Source organism: Pecten maximus, chromosome 15 (assembly GCF_902652985.1).
Source record: "Pecten maximus chromosome 15, xPecMax1.1, whole genome shotgun sequence".
Lineage (NCBI taxonomy): Eukaryota > Metazoa > Mollusca > Bivalvia > Pectinida > Pectinidae > Pecten > Pecten maximus.
Window position 1 is genome coordinate 7,578,626 of NC_047029.1, and position 19,035 is coordinate 7,597,660.

General features: G+C 37.1%; 2 protein-coding genes across 2 annotated transcripts in view; one reads left to right on the plus strand and one right to left on the minus strand.

Moving 5' to 3' along the window:
• Positions 1–260: 260 nt before the first annotated feature.
• Positions 261–8,558, plus strand: LOC117344036 (sepiapterin reductase-like; the record flags this gene model as incomplete). Its single annotated transcript, XM_033906634.1, has 3 exons — positions 261–753; positions 1,594–1,746; positions 2,278–8,558. Coding segments are annotated over 3 exons (765 nt in total), but the record flags the coding sequence as incomplete, so codon positions are not given.
• A 523-nt stretch (positions 8,559–9,081) lies between these two features.
• The window catches only part of LOC117344129, a 35,221-nt gene continuing 25,267 nt past the window's right edge, over positions 9,082–19,035 (minus strand). The window contains exons 23-33 of the mRNA XM_033906776.1: positions 18,831–18,886; positions 18,185–18,306; positions 17,393–17,433; positions 16,867–16,982; positions 16,613–16,687; positions 16,308–16,397; positions 15,711–15,818; positions 15,153–15,287; positions 14,663–14,775; positions 13,981–14,095; positions 9,082–12,916 (exon numbers count right to left, since the gene is read on the minus strand). Coding sequence (XP_033762667.1) covers positions 12,659–12,916; positions 13,981–14,095; positions 14,663–14,775; positions 15,153–15,287; positions 15,711–15,818; positions 16,308–16,397; positions 16,613–16,687; positions 16,867–16,982; positions 17,393–17,433; positions 18,185–18,306; positions 18,831–18,886 — 1,229 coding nt within the window. The 3' untranslated portion in view covers positions 9,082–12,658. The remainder of the gene's footprint in view (positions 12,917–13,980; positions 14,096–14,662; positions 14,776–15,152; positions 15,288–15,710; positions 15,819–16,307; positions 16,398–16,612; positions 16,688–16,866; positions 16,983–17,392; positions 17,434–18,184; positions 18,307–18,830; positions 18,887–19,035) is intronic.

A 19,035-nucleotide genomic window follows, 5' to 3' on the forward strand; every position in this document is an offset into this window, starting at 1 on the left:
TAGATCATGATAATTTGGTACATTTTGTAGCTACATTTGAATATCTTATCATTAGATCACGATTATTTTGTACATCTTAAAGCTTCTTTTGAATGTAATATAGACAAATATATTCGATATTAATCGGCCCTTTGCCAAATCAAGTGCGCCCTATCTGGAGATTCAGAGTTTTTCGGAACTCCTCTGGTTTTTTTATGACCGGTTTCCAAAGATGGCGGCTGCTGAGAACGGCATATTCTCCAAGAAGGCATGTGTGGTGATTACAGGCGCAAGCAGGGGTCTTGGAAAGTCTGTTGCCAAAATTGCTTGCTGCAAAATTTCCATCGTCGTCACTGTTTATTCTTCTAGCAAGAAATTTAACAAATTTAGAGGCAGTGAAAGCCGAAATTCTGGAAAATATTCCTGATCTGACAGTTGCTGTCAAAAAATTTGATCAGGGTAATCTCGACCAATCGACGTATGACACATTGTTTGACAGCGTGTTTAACGAATACGGCGTGACAGCAGATGACTTTGAGCAGTCAGTTATCGTCCATAATGCCGGAACTATAGGTGACAACACCAAGTACGCCAGTGATCTTTCTGATGTAGAAGCTGTTCAGGCGAACTTTGATATAAATGTTTCTGGCATGATTCTACTCAATGCGCAATTCCTTAAGAAATTTTCCAATTCGTCTAAAGGAAGATCAGTCATACAGGTGTCTTCTTTAGTCGCAGTTCAACCAGTGCCTTCGTTTTCTTTATATTGTACAGGTAAATAACACAAGTTAACATAGCCCGAGTTTCCTCTGGCCCTGACATGGTCCCTGACCACTATTTCTGGGGTCAGGGCCAGAAAGGGGGGGGGGGGGGGAGTGTAGAGGGTAGCTCAATTGGTAGAGCATCCAGCTAGAGTTCGGAGGTCCCGGGTTCGAACCCCGGTCTGGCTGCTACATTTTCTCCTCTCCTGTTACTGATGTAACCAGAGTTTCCTCAGACCCCAACACTAGCTACTGTTGTAGTGGGAAAGCCTTTGACACGTGTCAACTTTTCATAAAAGTGTCAAATGCTTTTCCACTACAACTGAATGTAATGGGAGGGAGTTATAAAAAATACTCTGCCCGTGCCGAGCTTCGAACTAGTAACCTTTCGCTCTCGAGGCAAACATCCTACCACTATAGGCTAAAGGCTAAGAGCAGAGATAGCCCTGACACCAGATGTTAGACTTTTTGACATGCATATATCTGCCTTGTGTCCTGTCTGTTAAAGTGTCAATGTTTAGTGTTGGGGCCAGAGGAAATTTGTATTATGAATGATCATCATCAGGTGCATATTGTGTATTAAAACTTCATCAGACCCAGTGACTGATCGCCCTGCAGTATTATATACATCACTTCACTGTCAGTGTGTATCTACTTTCCATATAAAGATCAATATCTGTATCTATAATAACTGTGCAGCTCTTTATTAAATTATAAAAGTTTCAATTTGATAATAATTCAATTGCATAAATATACATAGGTTCTTTGTAATAATATACAAAATTTAGATTGCTAAAATGTTTTTATATTTTCATAATTTGTACTTTTGTATTTTTACTGTTTTTATTTGTAGGAAAAGCAGCTAGGGATATGTTCTTCCGAGTTATGGCTGCAGAGAATCCTTCCATCCGTGTCCTTAACTATGCTCCAGGACCTTGTGAAACAGACATGCAGCGGGCATGTAGGGAGGATACAGTAGATCGCACCACAAGGGATATGTTTAAAGGTTCAAACCCATTTCATATTAATTGTTTAGTACATCAGATTACAAGCGATAACCACTGTTATGACATTTATTGTACATTTTAAGGGATTTTGCCAAGTGTCTGTAGAGTCCCGTGTACTGTACTTACACTTACACCATTCTTTTTTTTTTTTTTTTTTTTTTCAGGTTCAAAATAATTTTATTGATCAAAAGCAGGCATGGATTATACATTTGTGTCCTCACGCAGGAATCGCATATCAGCCTTTGCTTTTTTCCTTACATAAATTTCCCCCATCAGAAATGTACATCACTCCTGGTATGATGATGATGATGATGTTCCTTACATAAATTTCCCCCATCAGAAATGTACATCACTCCTGGTATGATGATGATGATGATGATGATGGTGATGGTGATGATGATCTCTTTTCAGAAGATTGCCAACAAATTTTCCCAATTTTAGGACAAGCTAGACATCCCATCCACGAAATATTTCCCTCAGTTTTCATGGAATGTTCTTGATTTAATGAAACATGTTTCTAACCATTGCAGCCATGCACACTGAAGGAAACACTTTGAAATGTGACACGTCTATAGCTAAGCTGGTGGAACTGCTGCGACAGGACAAGTACGACAGTGGAGCACACATTGATTTCTTTGACGACATCTGAGGTCACATGACATAACATGACCAGTGATCTCATTTTAGCAGAGTGTCAGGGCCTTCCTGATATTGGCCATGCTGAAATTGGAGGAAAATGCTTAAATCACTGGATATTCCGACAATTGTGAAGGTAGTAAACACCATTTCATCCTTGATTTTAAGGACTGGTAAGCAATCTGAGATTCGGATATAATTATTTACAACATTTCAAAATAAGTAAGTCATTTAATTTACTAAATAATGACTTAGTACCAGGTTTGATCTAGTATTCCACAAACCTATTAGTAAGTATTGTAATGAGTTATTTTTAATGATTCTCATTTTAATAAAATGTTTCAAAATACATGATTTTGTATAAAGCTTGATAACTATAAATCGATTAAAGCATTAGAATAAGTTATCAAATTCTAGTTTACCATTGACTGTAAGGCTTTGTAAAATGACATTTAACATAGAAATGTATAATTTTGATTAAATAGCATAATGGTAGAAACCATGGTTATTCATGTTGAATCAATCTTTATATACCGGTATGTAATCATGAATATTGATATAGAATTTCACCTGCTTTAAATTATAATGTGAACCAAGTCATTGTTGTGAATTATGAAAAACATTGTTGTTTGTTTAAAAATCAGACAGCTTTTGTTATGTTTACAAAAGTTTTAATTTTTTTTTTCAAATGTTATTGTTTATTTTGTATGATACGGGTGATATTTTTTATAATCATTGGGTTGATCTGTAAGCAGTTTCCTAGCTTCCTTAAGAGTTACAGATATTGTAACTGTTTTATGGAACAGAGTTTCTACATCAGTATTATTTAATGAAAAAAATTACTGAATTTTGTATGATTGTATTGAATCAGATGTTCATTGTTTGGTACCACAGGTATGGCCGTTGTAAGGAAACACTTTTCTTTTTTTGTTATTTTGACACAAAAAGTGCATACCTTATCATCTTAGTGCTGTTAGAATGCATGTGCACAGGTTCTTGAAATCATTGTCCTCCAAAATTAACATGTGTCATGAACATCTCACCAGCTTATCATTATAAAATTCCAGGAGGAAATCAATCTTATATATCACTCACACCAAGATAGTTTCACCCTCAGGAGATGATAACTAAAAAAAAATATTACCCTTACCAAGACACCATCACCCCCGAGAATAAAATCTCTTAAACAGTATCACCCTCACCAAGACACTATCACCCTCGAGAATAAAATCACTTAAACAGTATCACCCTCACCAAGACACTATCACCCTTGAGAATAAAATATCTTAAACAGTATCACCCTCACCAAGACACCATCACCCTCGAGAATAAAATCTCTTAAACAGTATCACCCTCACCAAGACACTATCACCCTTGAGAATAAAATCTCTTAAACAGTATCACCCTCACCAAGACACTATCACCCTCAAGAATAAAATCTATCAAACAGTATCACCCTCACAAAGACACTATCACCCTCGAGAATAAAATCTATCAAACAGTATCACCCTCACCAAGACACTATCACCCTTGAGAATAAAATTTATCAAACAGTATCACCCTCACCAAGACACTATCACCCTTGAGAATAAAATCTCCCAAACAGTATCACCCTCACCATGGCAATGTCACCCTCCGAATAAAATCTCCCAAACAGTATCACCCTCACCATGGCAATGTCACCCTCCAAATAAAATCTCCCAAACAGTATCACCCTCACAAAGACATAAGATATCACCCTCGAGAATAAAATCTATCAAACAGTATCACCTTCACAAAGACACTTATCACCCTCGAGAATAAAATCTCCCAACCAGTATCTCCCTCACCATGGCAATGTCACCCTCCGAATAAAATCTCCCAGACAGTATCACCTCACCATGGCAATGTCACCCTCAGAATAAAATCTCCCAAACAGTATCACCCTCACCATGGCAATGTCACCCTCCAAATAAAATCTCCCAAACAGTATCACCCTCACCATGGCAATGTCACCCTCCAAATAAAATCTCCCAAACAGTATCACCCTCGCCATGGCAATGTCACCCTCCGAATAAAATCTCCCAAACAGTATCACCCTCACCATGGCAATGTCACCCTCCGAATAAAATCTCCCAAACAGTATCACCTCATCATGGCAATGTCACCCTCCGAATAAAATCTCCCAAACAGTATCACCCTCACCATGGCAATGTCACCCTCCGAATAAAATCTCCCAAACAGTATCACCCTCACCATGGCAATGTCACCCTCCGAATAAAATCTCCCAAACAGTATCACCCTCGCCATGGCAATGTCACCCTCCGAATAAAATCTCCCAAACAGTATCACCCTCACCATGGCAATGTCACCCTCCGAATAAAATCTCCCAAACAGTATCACCTCATCATGGCAATGTCACTCTCCGAATAAAATCTCCCAAACAGTATCACCTTCACAAAGACACTTATCACCCTCGAGAATAAAATCTCCCAAACAGTATCACCCTCGCCATGGCAATGTCACCCTCAGAATAAAATCTCCCAAACAGTATCACCTCACCATGGCAATGTCACCCTCAGAATAAAATCCCCCAGACAGTATCACCCTCACCATGGCAATGTCACCCTCCAAATAAAATCTCCCAAACAGTATCACCCTCACCAAGACACTTTTTCTTGGGAATAAAATCTAAAAAACAGTAACACCTCCACAAAAACATTATCACCATCAATAATTAAAATTTTCCATGCATAGCACCTTGGGGGGAAATCTCTCAAAAAGTACCACATTTGAGGGTTAATCTTCCAAAATTTATTCTCACCAAGACACCCTTAGGAGATAATTCTCCCACATTGGTTGTCATTTAACACAGGGATGTTATGTGAATTGTATACATCACATTTTCTTATCACTAGCATTGCTATTCAGATGTTTCCACATATTAATCAGTAAAATGTCGGCTATACATTTTACAATGCTTCAAGTCATGGGGATATTTGTTTCATCAAAATTGCCATTGCTGGAGGACAGCATTTGACAATGAATTCAGAACTTGTTTTTTTTATCATAGCCATTTCTAGGATTTCTACATATTCAGAGAGGTAGGATGAAAGAGATTTAAAAAAAAAACAAAAAAAAAGAGACAAAAAACCCCTAGTATTTATTCAATTAATATATATAGTCTTGCCATCAAGTAATTGGTTAGTGGTGACCTGAATTTTTCTATATTTGAAGATCCTAATTATTTTAATGTCTAATCAAATGTACAATGTATCTAGTCGGTATTATATGCTGTATATATGGATTATTTTTTTGTAATTTGTTAAACAGACTAATTCAAACATTTTTGTTTCCTTCAATGTTCTGTTCATGTTCATATTCATGCTTACGGTTCTAGTCAATATTTGTCTGCATTATATTGAAATAAATTTGAAAGATTTTATTTTAATATAATATATTCTAATTAAATATGAGTTATGTGATAAACAGAATTTTATATACTAGTGGCTATGTAATATTGGCAGAATCATTGTACATTCGCGGTGATGTAATATGGAATTTAATAAACAATCTAAGTTAAATTATTATATTTACCACCAGCCTAGCCTAAAGGCTCCATGCATATCAAATTATTGTACTTGTTTAATAAATTCCATACACCATAGCCACGAGGGTATATGATCCTCTACCCTGTATTTTCAGAAATACATGTATATCCAAATATTTAAGATCATAATATTTACTGTAAGAATGGAAATTTATGCAAGGGGTAAATTTACGCTAAGTACGCAGAGTCCTTTTGATCATGAAAATTCCCCCAACACATATAGTTTTGATATCAATTTGCGTGATTTCGAAATGCAAACGAAGGTGGATTTATCGCAAAAAATTACCCCTACACGTATAGTTTGTACAATGTTATCGAAATCGCGAACTTAACCCCCGGTGAAAATAACCACATTTACAGTGGTTTTTACAGTCATGATTCCCTAGCAGTGCTTTGGGTATATAGATCTGTACATAATTTACCTATTCTTTCTGCAAAATTGTCTATAAAATAAATATTAAATAGGCTGCTATGGACGAAGTAGAAAACTGCATCTGTTGAGAAGAAATTTAGTGGAAACAACTTAACATAAGTCTAAATATTTTACATTTCCCTTGATACATATACATGTACATGTATATTCTCAGTTATAGGTACTGGTATACAGTAGACTATGACTTTATGTTCAGTTTCGAAGAAATTATTATTCAGATGCCAAAAATATGTTTGTTTTGTGTTATGCTATATATTGTTATGAGTTTGCTTCTTTGTTTGGTGGGTTTGTCTTCTTATGAACAGCCAGGGCCATTTTGAGGAGGGGTCTCCTTGTAGCAGTTGGTAACTACCTCACTGAACAACATACATGAGGCCTGTTGCATGCCATCCAGATCATTGGGGTTAGTGTCTTTCCCAAAGAACACAACCACAACAGCACAGACCGGCCCGTTTCTCAGCTTCCTGAGAAACACAAACTGATATACCTGTAGGGAATGTCAAACCTCGAAACTCAGATCTTAACCCGAGGTGACAAGGTACGGGTAGGGAGTGTCGAACCTCGCACCTTAGATCTTAACCCGAGGTGACAAGGCACGGGTAGGGAGTATCGAACCTCGCACCTTAGATCTTAACCCGAGGTGACAAGGCACGGGTAGGGAGTATCGAACCTCGCACCTTAGATCTTAACCCGAGGTGACAAGGCACGGGTAGGGAGTATCGAACCTCGCACCTTAGATCTTAACCCGAGGTGACAAGGCACGGGTAGGGAGTGTCGAACCTCGCACCTTAGATCTTAACCCGAGGTGACAAGGCACGGGTAGGGAGTGTCGAACCTCGCACCTTAGATCTTAACCCGAGGTGACAAGGCACGGGTAGGGAGTATCGAACCTCACACCTTATATCTTAACCCGAGGTGACAAGGCACGGGTAGGGAGTGTCGAACCTCGCACCTTAGATCTTAACCGAGGTGACATGGCACGGGTAGGGAGTATCGAACCTCACACCTTAGATCTTAACCCGAGGTGACATGCCATGGGTAGGGAGTATTAAACCTCACACCTTAGATCTTAACCGAGGTGACAAGGCACGGGTAGGGAGTGTCGAACCTCGCACCTTAGATCTTAACCGAGGTGACAAGGCACGGGTAGGGAGTGTCGAACCTCGCACCTTAGATCTTAACCCGAGGTGACAAGGCACGGATAGGGAGTATCGAACCTCGCACCTTATATCTTAACCGAGGTGACAAGGCACGGATAGGGAGTATCGAACCTCACACCTTAGATCATAACCGAGGTGACATGCCATGGGTAGGGAGTATCGATTGAACCTCACACCTTATATCTTAACCGAGGTGACATGGCACGGGTAGGGAGTATCGAACCTCACACCTTAGATCTTAACCCGAGGTGACAAGGCACGGGTAGGGAGTGTCGAACCTCGCACCTTAGCTCTTAACCCGAGGTGACAAGGTACGGGTAGGGAGTGTCGAACCTCGCACCTTAGATCTTAACCCGAGGTGACATGGCACGGATAGGGAGTATCGAACCTCGCACCTTAGATCTTAACCCGAGGTGACAAGGCACGGGTAGGGAGTATCAAACCTCGCACCTTAGATCTTAACCCGAGGTGACATGGCACGGATAGGGAGTATCGAACCTCGCACCTTAGATCTTAACCCGAGGTGACATGGCATGGGTAGGGAGTATCGAACCTCGCACCTTAGATCTTAACCCGAGGTGACATGGCACGGATAGGGAGTATCGAACCTCGCACCTTAGATCTTAACCCGAGGTGACAAGGCACAGGTAGGGAGTATCGAACCTCGCACCTTAGATCTTAACCCGAGGTGACATGGCATGGGTAGGGAGTGTCGAACCTCTCACCTTAGATCTTAAGTGACATGGCTGGCACTGTGAGCTCTGGCCCCATGTATAGTACAGGAGTACCTACATGTATACGATACTTGGAAACTTTCACCCAGTGAATCACGAGCCTTCACTCTCAAGTTTCTATGTATGATATGCTGTGTATTGTTATTTGTTGTTGTGCCAACTCATCCTCATTGTGGAGAACCAAGTTACTGTATACTTGTGTTTTTGTTGATATATGTGTGACCAGGTGGTAGTAATAAAAGAGTTGCAAATATCTGTATTTCTTAATTTCTGTTATTATTTTTTATGACTTTTATAGCATGAACGTTTTGTACTTGAAATATTTTCATTTCCTCAAAAGCATATCTGGGTCATATCTGTCAATTTTAAACATTTGAAATGGGAGACGAAGTGTCATGAAATCTTATGTCTTGTTAGAAATACTAAAAATATAGTCAAGCCTCTTTATCTTGATGTCATTGGGGCCATGAGAAAATTTCCAGATATCCGGAGTATTTAAGGTGAGCGAGTATATTTACCATTGGAACTGAATGTTTACTCCAAATTAAGCAAGGTCTTAGTTATCAGAGTTCAAGATAAAAAGGTTTGACTGTAATTATAATGGTGCAATATTACTTATTGGAGTTGATAAAATAACCTAATTTTACTTCAGTATGGTTGAAAAGCTTGAGATGTAGAATTCAAATTCAGCAGGCTTAAGTGAACCAACCAATGTAGTAAAGGTTGTATTGTCTACATTAAAATTTACCTACACTATGAAAACAAATAATGAGGCAGGTCAATTAGGTCTGATGTATTCATTTTATTTTTCAATATATCATAAATTAATTTGTACAATAATTCTAAAAATATAATTTATTGCATGGATGGGAATCTTTGTGTATAATTAAATAATGAGGTATGCTATAAGGTGGGACCGGTGTACTAACATCATTAGGGGTCTATTAAATGTTCAGCAATATGTTACACTGTGGTAGCACCTATATAAAACCAACCAATAGTAACTGCAATCTCTGGTCACAAATGTTCCAATCATCAGATCTGTACAATGTATATTCCCTAGAGAACTTGAGTTTATGTAATAATTTATATATCCTCAAATAATCCCCATCTTGTGGTGTAAAAGTGGAGCACTATAGTTATACTCAAACAAGCCCCCTCCCCTCGTGTAAAAGTTGATTACCATAGTTATACTCAAATAAGCCCCCTCCCCTAGTGTAAAAGTTAAGAAACATAGTTATCCTCAAATAAGCTACCTCCCCTAGTGTAAAAGTTTATTATCATATTCATCCTAAAACTAGCCCCCTCCCTAAGTGTAAAAGTTAAGAAACATAGTTATACTCAAATAAGCCCCATCTTGTGGTGTAAAAGTTATCAATAGTTGTCCTCAAACAAGCCCCCTCCCCTCGTGTAAAAGATTACCATAGTTATACTCAAATAAGCCCCCTCCCCTAGAGTGAAAGTTGATTACCATTATTATGCTCAAACAAGCCCCCTCCCCTAGTGGTAAAGTTATCCATAGTTATACTCAAACAAGCCCCCTCCCCTAGTGGTAAAGTTATCCATAGTTATCCTCAAATAAGCCCCCTCCCCTAGTGATAACTTAAGAACCTTTAGTTATTTATCCTCATAGTACCTTATTTATCATCTAATGAGCCCACGCCCCTTTATGAAAAGGTTTAGTACAAATGTACATACATGTATATATAATTATATATATATCGGGCAAAGAAGTAATTCTAACAGTGTGGACATGAAAAATGTCAAATTTCTGAGGCAATCCTCCCCTTTATCAAGACACAGATAATACAAATACAATCACATGATATATAAACAGTACTAGAAAATACAATAAGATGCAGTAAGACTAGTACTTTTGGCAGTAGTTGAAATAACAACCATGAACCATGTATATGAACATATATATAATTATACATGTATTTAAGGGTGGGAAGGGTTTATTTGTAAACTACTTTCAGCTTACGATACTTATAAAATGTATGATTCTGCAAAAATGAAGGGGGCTTATTTGCAGATAACTATGGTACCTCTGCCGCTGCAATCCAATGAGAGACATATTCAAACTAGACACAATAGTCTGGGTATAGAAATATGATTAATTATGTTCCAATAAAATTATATCCTCTCAATAGAGAATTAATTGTGCTGTCAAACATTCAGTCACTATAATTACATTAAATACTTCAAACTAGACTTCCATGTGAAGGAGTGAGAGATTCTTTATTATCAAATATTATGGCCTAAAATGAAACAGGTGCACGGCTGCATCACTGTCTTCCCCCACACAGGGGATAGAAATTGGAGTGCCACCCTGTACACCTGGTTCACTCACCAGGACAGGTCCTACCTGGTATTAGGAGGTAAGTCAGAATCCTAGGCCCAGGTGAAAAGCCGTTCAGAGGGATTGGATAACACAAGGTCTGACTTTAACCAAAGGTGGGTTGGCCGTGCTTTGTGAAGAACTAAGATAAATGAGGGATTCATGATGGATGTGACTTAGCTGTCTCGTCGCATGGTTTTCTGTCTGAAGAAGGGTAAGTACCCAAAAATTTGCAAAATTGAGATATTTTTATCGACATAAAGATAAAGCAAAGGGGCATTTAGATGTCACCAATAACTGTCACCATCAATCAATTTTATCATATCATGTTGTTATTATCGAGTAAATATAACAGGAGGCCCAGAGGGCCTGCATCGTTCACCTGGATAAGCTAAATATTTTCCATTTTCAAACTCGTCACAGATCTTGTCAATATATGGCTGCATACAAAGTTTCATCAAACTCAGTTGATATTTCCTCGAGTTATCGTGTTCACAAGGTAATTGTTGATGGACGCCAGACAGATGCCAGACGCCACGGTATGACATAATAATATACAGTATACTAAAAATATCATTACAAGTAAAGAGAATCAAAACATTATAACATGTGAATGAATGGTGTACTAAAAATGTCCCACAAATAAGGAGGATAAAATTACAGCACATTAACTGTAGAATCAATAGTAACCAGCATCGGAAAGGTTACAGTACTATACAATATACACAAAAAATGTACAGTCAAATCTGATATGTGACCTTCCAAGGGAGGAAATGAAAAGGTCCCATGTGACAGGTGGTCTCTGTATCCAGGTTCTGGTAACTAGTATAGTAAATAATCTTGGGAGGGGAAAATATGGTCACATATGAGAGGAAGTCGTTTAACTCAGGTAGTCACTAAGGCTGGTTTGACTGTACATGTATCTATTTAACAATATCGGCACAAAACAAACCTGTACACATGGAAACGTAAGGATTTCTTTAAACTTATCACGGTAAAGATTTTTTGGCACAAGACATAATTAAAAAATTATATTAATTATCCAAAGAAACTGATGTTAACTTGAACACAACATCAATTTCAAGGCCTTCATAAATGCAGTAAGATTTTCAGATACACTAGCTATATTGTTAATTTCCAGTATTACTACCTTTTCATAAATATTCTGTATTTAAAATAGTTATTTCTTTCAATGAACTTTCAAATATTCAATACAAAACAATACAGATAATATTTCATACAGCAGAGCTGAAATGACTATTCAACACAATAAACTGTGTTTAAAACATGGAATAACAGAACATACAATTAACAGACGGAATAAAGTATTAAATTAACAAGTATAAATATTCTTAACTTCCATACCTCTAAATTTTCCTTAGATTAAAACATCATATATGGCTCCAATGAGAGAGTCACAGATACGATTCGTAAGACTCCCTAAATTCCATTTATAGGTAACACACAACTATTACAATTTCATCAATGATTTGCATATAAGTACAAGTAGGAAACCTAACCATGGAAAAGTCCTAGGGTCTGGCAGAACTTTTATAATATTTCATAATATGTTGTATTCAATTTACAGGAACTACCAGCGCACCACAACAACAGGAGAACAAGGATGACAAATTAAATAATTTTATAAAAATACATTCATATTAAGTCTTACATGAACTGCTTAGATATTTATATGTTAAAGACATAAAGGACGTTAAACAAGGTTACTAGCACTAAAGATTTCCTGTCTCTCCTACAGCAGATGTTAGACCACCCATCATACCCATAGGTATGTGTCTACTGTCTGGTGTTGGGGCTAGAGGAAAATCTGATGAATTATCACAATATTTAAAGTCACCGAGACAATGTTGAAACCTGGGAATGTGTATATAACTAGGTAGGAATGTAACGTTTATGACTCGTCGTTCTCCAAGTCTTTCTCCCGTTGATCTCCAACACATATATATCTATATCACATTCCTGAGTCCTCTGACAAAATTGCGAACAAAATTCAACTTTTAGTGTATGCCATCACTAGACCAATTTCCCTTGCCTCCTGTGACAGGTCCGTTGATGAGAGGCGTGTCTACAAATTTTACCACACAAGTTTGATTTGATACACATGGACTTCCCTCCAGTTCCACCAACAGTATCTGATTAGCTTTAGAACCTCCCTGTAGGTAAGGCCCCGGAACAAACAGGCGGACCTGGGGACCCTTGAGGGGCCAGTACCGCCCCAAGTTGACCACTGCCTGGGATTTGATAAACACTTGGCCCTGTGAAGATTAGCATTAATACAATTAGTAAAGGACACAGAACATGTGGTATGTTAAAACGCTATTATAGAATATCAGCTTAATCTGATATAGTCTAGTCTGTTCATTAATGGTTCACATCTAAATTGTGACCATATTTGTTCATGAACAGTTCTCATCTAAATACAGTCATATCTGTTCATCAATGGTAATCGGTTCACATCTAAATACAGTCATATCTGTTCATCAATGGTAATCGGTTCACATCTAAATACAGTCATATCTGTTCATCAATGGTAATCGGTTCACATCTAAATACAGTCATATCTGTTCATCAATGGTAATCGGTTCACATCTAAATAGAGTCATATCTGTTCACCAATGGTAATCGGTTCACATCTAAATACAGTCATATCTGTTCATCAATGGTAATCGGTTCACATCTAAATAGAGGTATATCTGTTCATCAATGGTAATCAGTTCACATCTAAATAGAGTCATATCTGTTCATCAATGGTAATCAGTTCACATCTAAATAGAGTCATATCTGTTCATCAATGGTAATCGGTTCACATCTAAATAGTCATATCTGTTCACCAATGGTAATCGGTTCACATCTAAATAGTGACCATATCTGTTCATGAACGGTTGACCATATCCGTTCATGAACTTTTCTCATTTAAATATAGTCCTATCTGTTCATCAACAGTAATCAGTTCACATCTAAATATAGTCATAGCTGTAAATCAACAGTTCACATATAGTTATACTAAATCATATCTTCTTTCATTTCACAAAACTTCAATGTGAATTCATAATACAATATTGTACATAATATTCACATACTGACATATGATCACAGGCTCATACCAGTAGTTTATAGTGCAAACACAGTCCATGACTTCGTAGGATTGAGTGACTGATTTCCAAAGCCAACTTACATTAAAGATATATTTTTTTGTAACTAATTCATTTTTTTTTATACATTACACATTTTTAAACCAGTAGATTTAATACATAAACATACACATCTATATGATATCTGTTTACAACAGGTAGAAATCTAGGCTGTGGGATATACCAACCTTTCTCCATCCGGTCAAATCCACGTATGTATCTTGGACGTCTGTCGTGATGGTCAGTTCACCCATATACAGGGATGGAACATTCGGGTTAAAGGTCAAATCTGGCTTACGGAATCTACCAAAAATAACGAAACTTAAAAAATGTCAGTGACAAAGCAAGGCGATGGTTATATGGAAGCTTTATAGACTTTTGTCTCTTTATCTCTCAGTTTTGTTCTGAAATTAAATATGAGAGAAGTTATATGACACAACCAATATGATATTTAAGAGTGTGACGTTTCAATGACTACACTGTCACTTTCATCATACCATCTCGTACACTTGTTTGATTCTATTTTATTTTTACCATCTCATCACACTATTTTCAAACTTGGTGTCAATAGGATCATGATTAAGACGAAACATCCTTCAGAAGTAGATCAAATCTTTTACCATCTCGGACACTACATAAGACAGTACTAGTACGCTTAACATTGGTCATTAGTCTGATGAAGGTGACAGTGTAGTCATCGAAACGTCACACTGTTAAATATCATATTGGTTGTGTTGTATAACTTCTATCTTTATTACTCACTGTTTAATCCATATGTCAACAGTGTTACATTTACAGTTGTATCTTACAAAAATAATTTTGATAATATAATCTAATTGTACAGAAATCATGCCACAAGATTGTGCTTACTTGTTTGAGCGTAGGACTTTCTGAGATAGAGCGAAGTAGTTGTCCAGTTGTAGGGGGTACATCGTCCAGCCCTGTACGACTTGACCAGCTAAAGTAACATTCTGTATGATACCCTGTCAGAAACATCAACAATCAGTTGTTGTGAATCACTTAAAATAGCATTTCACACTTGTCAGCTGGTTTATATGTCCCTCAAATGACTTACAAAAGTGAAAACTGCTAAAATGACTAAAAGTTCCCTTGTAGTAAATACTATTATCGTCATAAGTCTCTGACTAACGGTATGATGTCAACATCACTGAGTTATTAAGTTATAAATTCCTGAGGGGTTGAGAAAAAAAAAAGTTATCGAACATGTCCCATGTTGAAGTATGTCAGCCTTACCAGTTACAATAACATAACAAACTGATCAATATGAAGTTTACCTGGACTATTAATTAGTAGATGTCACAGATTTAGGACTTATTAGCTGTGGTTGACTGGTACCTACCTTTAAATTGTAGTTGATTCCCTTGTTAAATGTGATGTGACCCTGATTTTCTACCAGTATATCGAGATTCTGGCCCTTCATACCGACAACAGAGAGAGACATCTTCGTGTCTCTCACCAACACACCAACAGACACCTGCATGTTAACAGAATGGTAAATGGTGAATAAAATCATAATTATTTGCTCTTTAAATCTGCCCTTAATTGCATTTACCATAATTACAATAGGAAAAACATGCTGATATCAGGGTTCAAGTTTAGTACTGTATATATCTGATGATTCGGCACATAAATAACCATGAACATCTTTGAGACACACATGTGATTTTATGTCTGGTTGGGCTCATGTCCCTCCCCAATAGTCAATTGCTTATCACTGGACATACAGGTGTATGTATATCACTGGACATACAAGTGTATGTATATCACTGGACATACAGGTGTATGAATGCGATTAACCTGACTGGTTTCATTTTAATATCTAAAACTCATCAGAGGTCTTTGAGACACTCGGCCCTTTGCGTTATTTGTCACAGGATAGTTGATATATGACTGATACCTTGTTGATCATGACGTAGGCTCGGTCCCTCACTCCTGGGACGTTGAGAACGGTGCCCTTCTGTAGATCACTAGTCAGAGTGTGTCTGTACAGCATAAATCCTTGGAACTGAAACACACAATAGAAAGATGACTTTGGTAATATCCTCCTCAGATGCTCTTAGAGAACACATGCCCACAGTACTCCACTCAGAGTAATGCATTAGCTACAACAATAAACCCATCCCCGCAGTACTCAACTCAGAGTAATGCATTAGCTACAACAACAAACCCATCCGCACTGTACTCTATTCAGAGTAATGCATTAGCTAGTAATTCAAACCCATCCCCACAGTACTCAACTCAGAGTAATGCATTAGCTAAAACACCAAACCAAACCCATCCCCCCCCCCCCCCCCCCCCCCCCCCAGTACTCCACTTAGAGTAATGCACCATACCTACAGTACTCCACTCAGAGTAATGCATTAGCTATCAAACATATCCCCTCTGTGAATCTGTACAATTTTCTGTTATTTATTTATCTATTTAACAGGTTTGATGTCCACTATTACATATTTATGTGAACTCACTAGAAATTATACTTCAACATGCCACTTACCTGACCAATGGCTTCCATGGAAACAGGATACAGTGATTTGATTGGTGGACCATGTGTTAGGTGATCAAGCAGGTCCAGGATTGATCCGACCTATAGGTAAAATGTAGCAACAACACCGATATAAATCACACATATTTATCGGCTCAAGCCCAATATTCTACATTATACAGAACAGATCAGAACTTCTCAGCTGAGTACGGCATAAAATTAATGAAATAAAATTAAATAATTATAATTATGTTATAATTATAATCATGTAGTGCAATAATCTTAAGGATAAAAATTAGGTCTGGTTGAGTACTTACAAAATGCATCTGGACAGGTCCATATTTAGCCTTGGGTGTAGACGGAGGGCAAGGAATTTGTGGCAATGGTTTAAACTGTAGAACAGAAGTACTTTCAATATGATGCTCTGACAAGCAAACACATGCACAGTGAATCTCTGCAAGCCTTTCATTTTAATTCAAATAAACTCAATAGTTAGATGATTTAATTCAGACAGTTTCTTATTAAGGTCACCTTAGATTTTTATATTTTAACATTGAGGTTATTTGGTTACCTTGGAAATGACATGAGAAATGTCCTTGAATTTCTCAGTTATGTCCCCTGCCTCTGTCAGTGGTGCATCGTAGTCGTAACTGGTGGGGACCGGCAAGTACGGCAGGTCATTAGCTCCTGTATAATGGGAAGATTTAATGTAATATTATATTCATACCTGTCTCCAACTCTCTGAGATTTTATCTGACATGTTAACCAGAAATTGTCCATATTAGGATCCTACACAAAAGGTGTAATCATTTGATATCTGTTACGGTTGATTAGGTCTTTCTAAAGGATGAATCTTTTAATCAGTCTTAACCTCTTATTTTGAACTTCTATGGAAACAATAGATTAAAGGATAATATGAAATATATCTTAGCATTTATACACTACACCTGGAAGAAACTCTGAAAAATCCAAAGTAGCACCCTCAAACATACACCTTAGGCTTTTAAATTCATTAATACTAGACAAAGCTTTGGTTCAGCATTACAGTATCAAAACTGTTCTGCCATCAAACATGTAAAAAAAAAACTGTGACTTACCATTCCAATACCCAAAATTTGTTCCTCCCTCAAACATGTACCTGTTAACACAAGTTTATACATTTATTTGAAAGAATATCACATTAGTACTTTTTTTATACAGTGGAATGTTTTCAAACAAGAGGTCCATGGAGCCTGTATCGCTCACTGGATTTTCCAGTAATTACGGCAGAGCAATCATATGTTATAATATATTACAAATACTATTACCATTTTGAGATGTGCCTCTCAGTATCTATGTATATCTGTCAACTTTTTTCTTAAAATCAAATTAAGCATTCTATTCCAAAGAATTAATATTCGAAACACACAAGAATAAATTGTACTGACAAGTCAGCAAGGGCCTGTCGTATGCCTATATATCCTCCACAATAATCAAGAAGACAATCAGACCCACCGATAGATGGACCAGGTGAGCTTCTAAAAAGCTACTTAATATAATGATTAAATATTCAATTATTCAATGTACAGTTTCCTTGCCCGTTACTGCAGTTAAGCATTACTGTCGTGTAATTCAAATTTGATATTTTCACAACCAGTTATACCCACAAAAAGCTTAATCTAAAGGAAGAAGAATGAGATTTACAAGATTGCTAACAACTCTCAAGTGAGAGTATGTGATCTGATCCTGATTCCAATATATCTAACGTAAAATTGTGAATATCCTTTTCCAGGGTAAGAGAAAAATAAGTATAGTATCACATGACAAAATGCTGACTTCCCATTGGCTACACATATGAGCACTATGAGGCTACAGTATTATACCAAACATGAAACAAATTCATATCTCACATGTTTACACTGGCTCCGTAGTTCAGAAGAAGGTCCAGCATCACTGACACCAGTATCCTATTCACAGTCTCATGTCTGTGTCCCCAGTGGTCAAGCCATCCTGTATAGAACTCCGAGTTCACCTAGTAATATATCAAATTTTGTATTATGACCTGATCCAGCTTAATTCTTTAATAATTATTCACCATATCAAAATGCAAGTCGAAAAATTTTGATTCTTGCATTAATTATGTGTTGCAGGGGTGTATGATACCAAGCACACTTAATCATTATAATTTTGTCTTTATCAGTTACTTCCTCGTACCATGTGACTGTCAGTAATATTAAGGGTGTATGGTACTAAACATATACTTTGTCTTATTTATCAGAGTTATTTCCTCATAATTTGACCATGTGACTGTCAGTAACATTAAGGGTGTATGCTACAAAAGTAGCATCATATCTGTGATTTGTATAACTGTGATTTACTTTACACTATTTTATACCTATGATTTGTATAAGAGTTACTTAGTAACTATTTCTGGTTCACTTCTGAATTGATTGTGTTGGAGACATTTTCAAAAATAAACCTCTACATTTATTTCAAATATCTACAGATTAAAAAATAACAAAAACAGACAAAGATACTGTTACAGCATAAACATACCAACGGTCCTTTGGGCTGATACCCTCTCAGTGGTCTAAAACCTCTTTCTGGGGTGTCTGAAATAAACCATAATGGCAGTCCGTGTCATTGGTATACTGAGAAAACTATATGTTATATGTGTATTGCAAGAATGGTGAAACGTCAGACAAAACATACTGATATCAAAGATTAAATACACTATCATTAATTATTAAAAATATTTTTT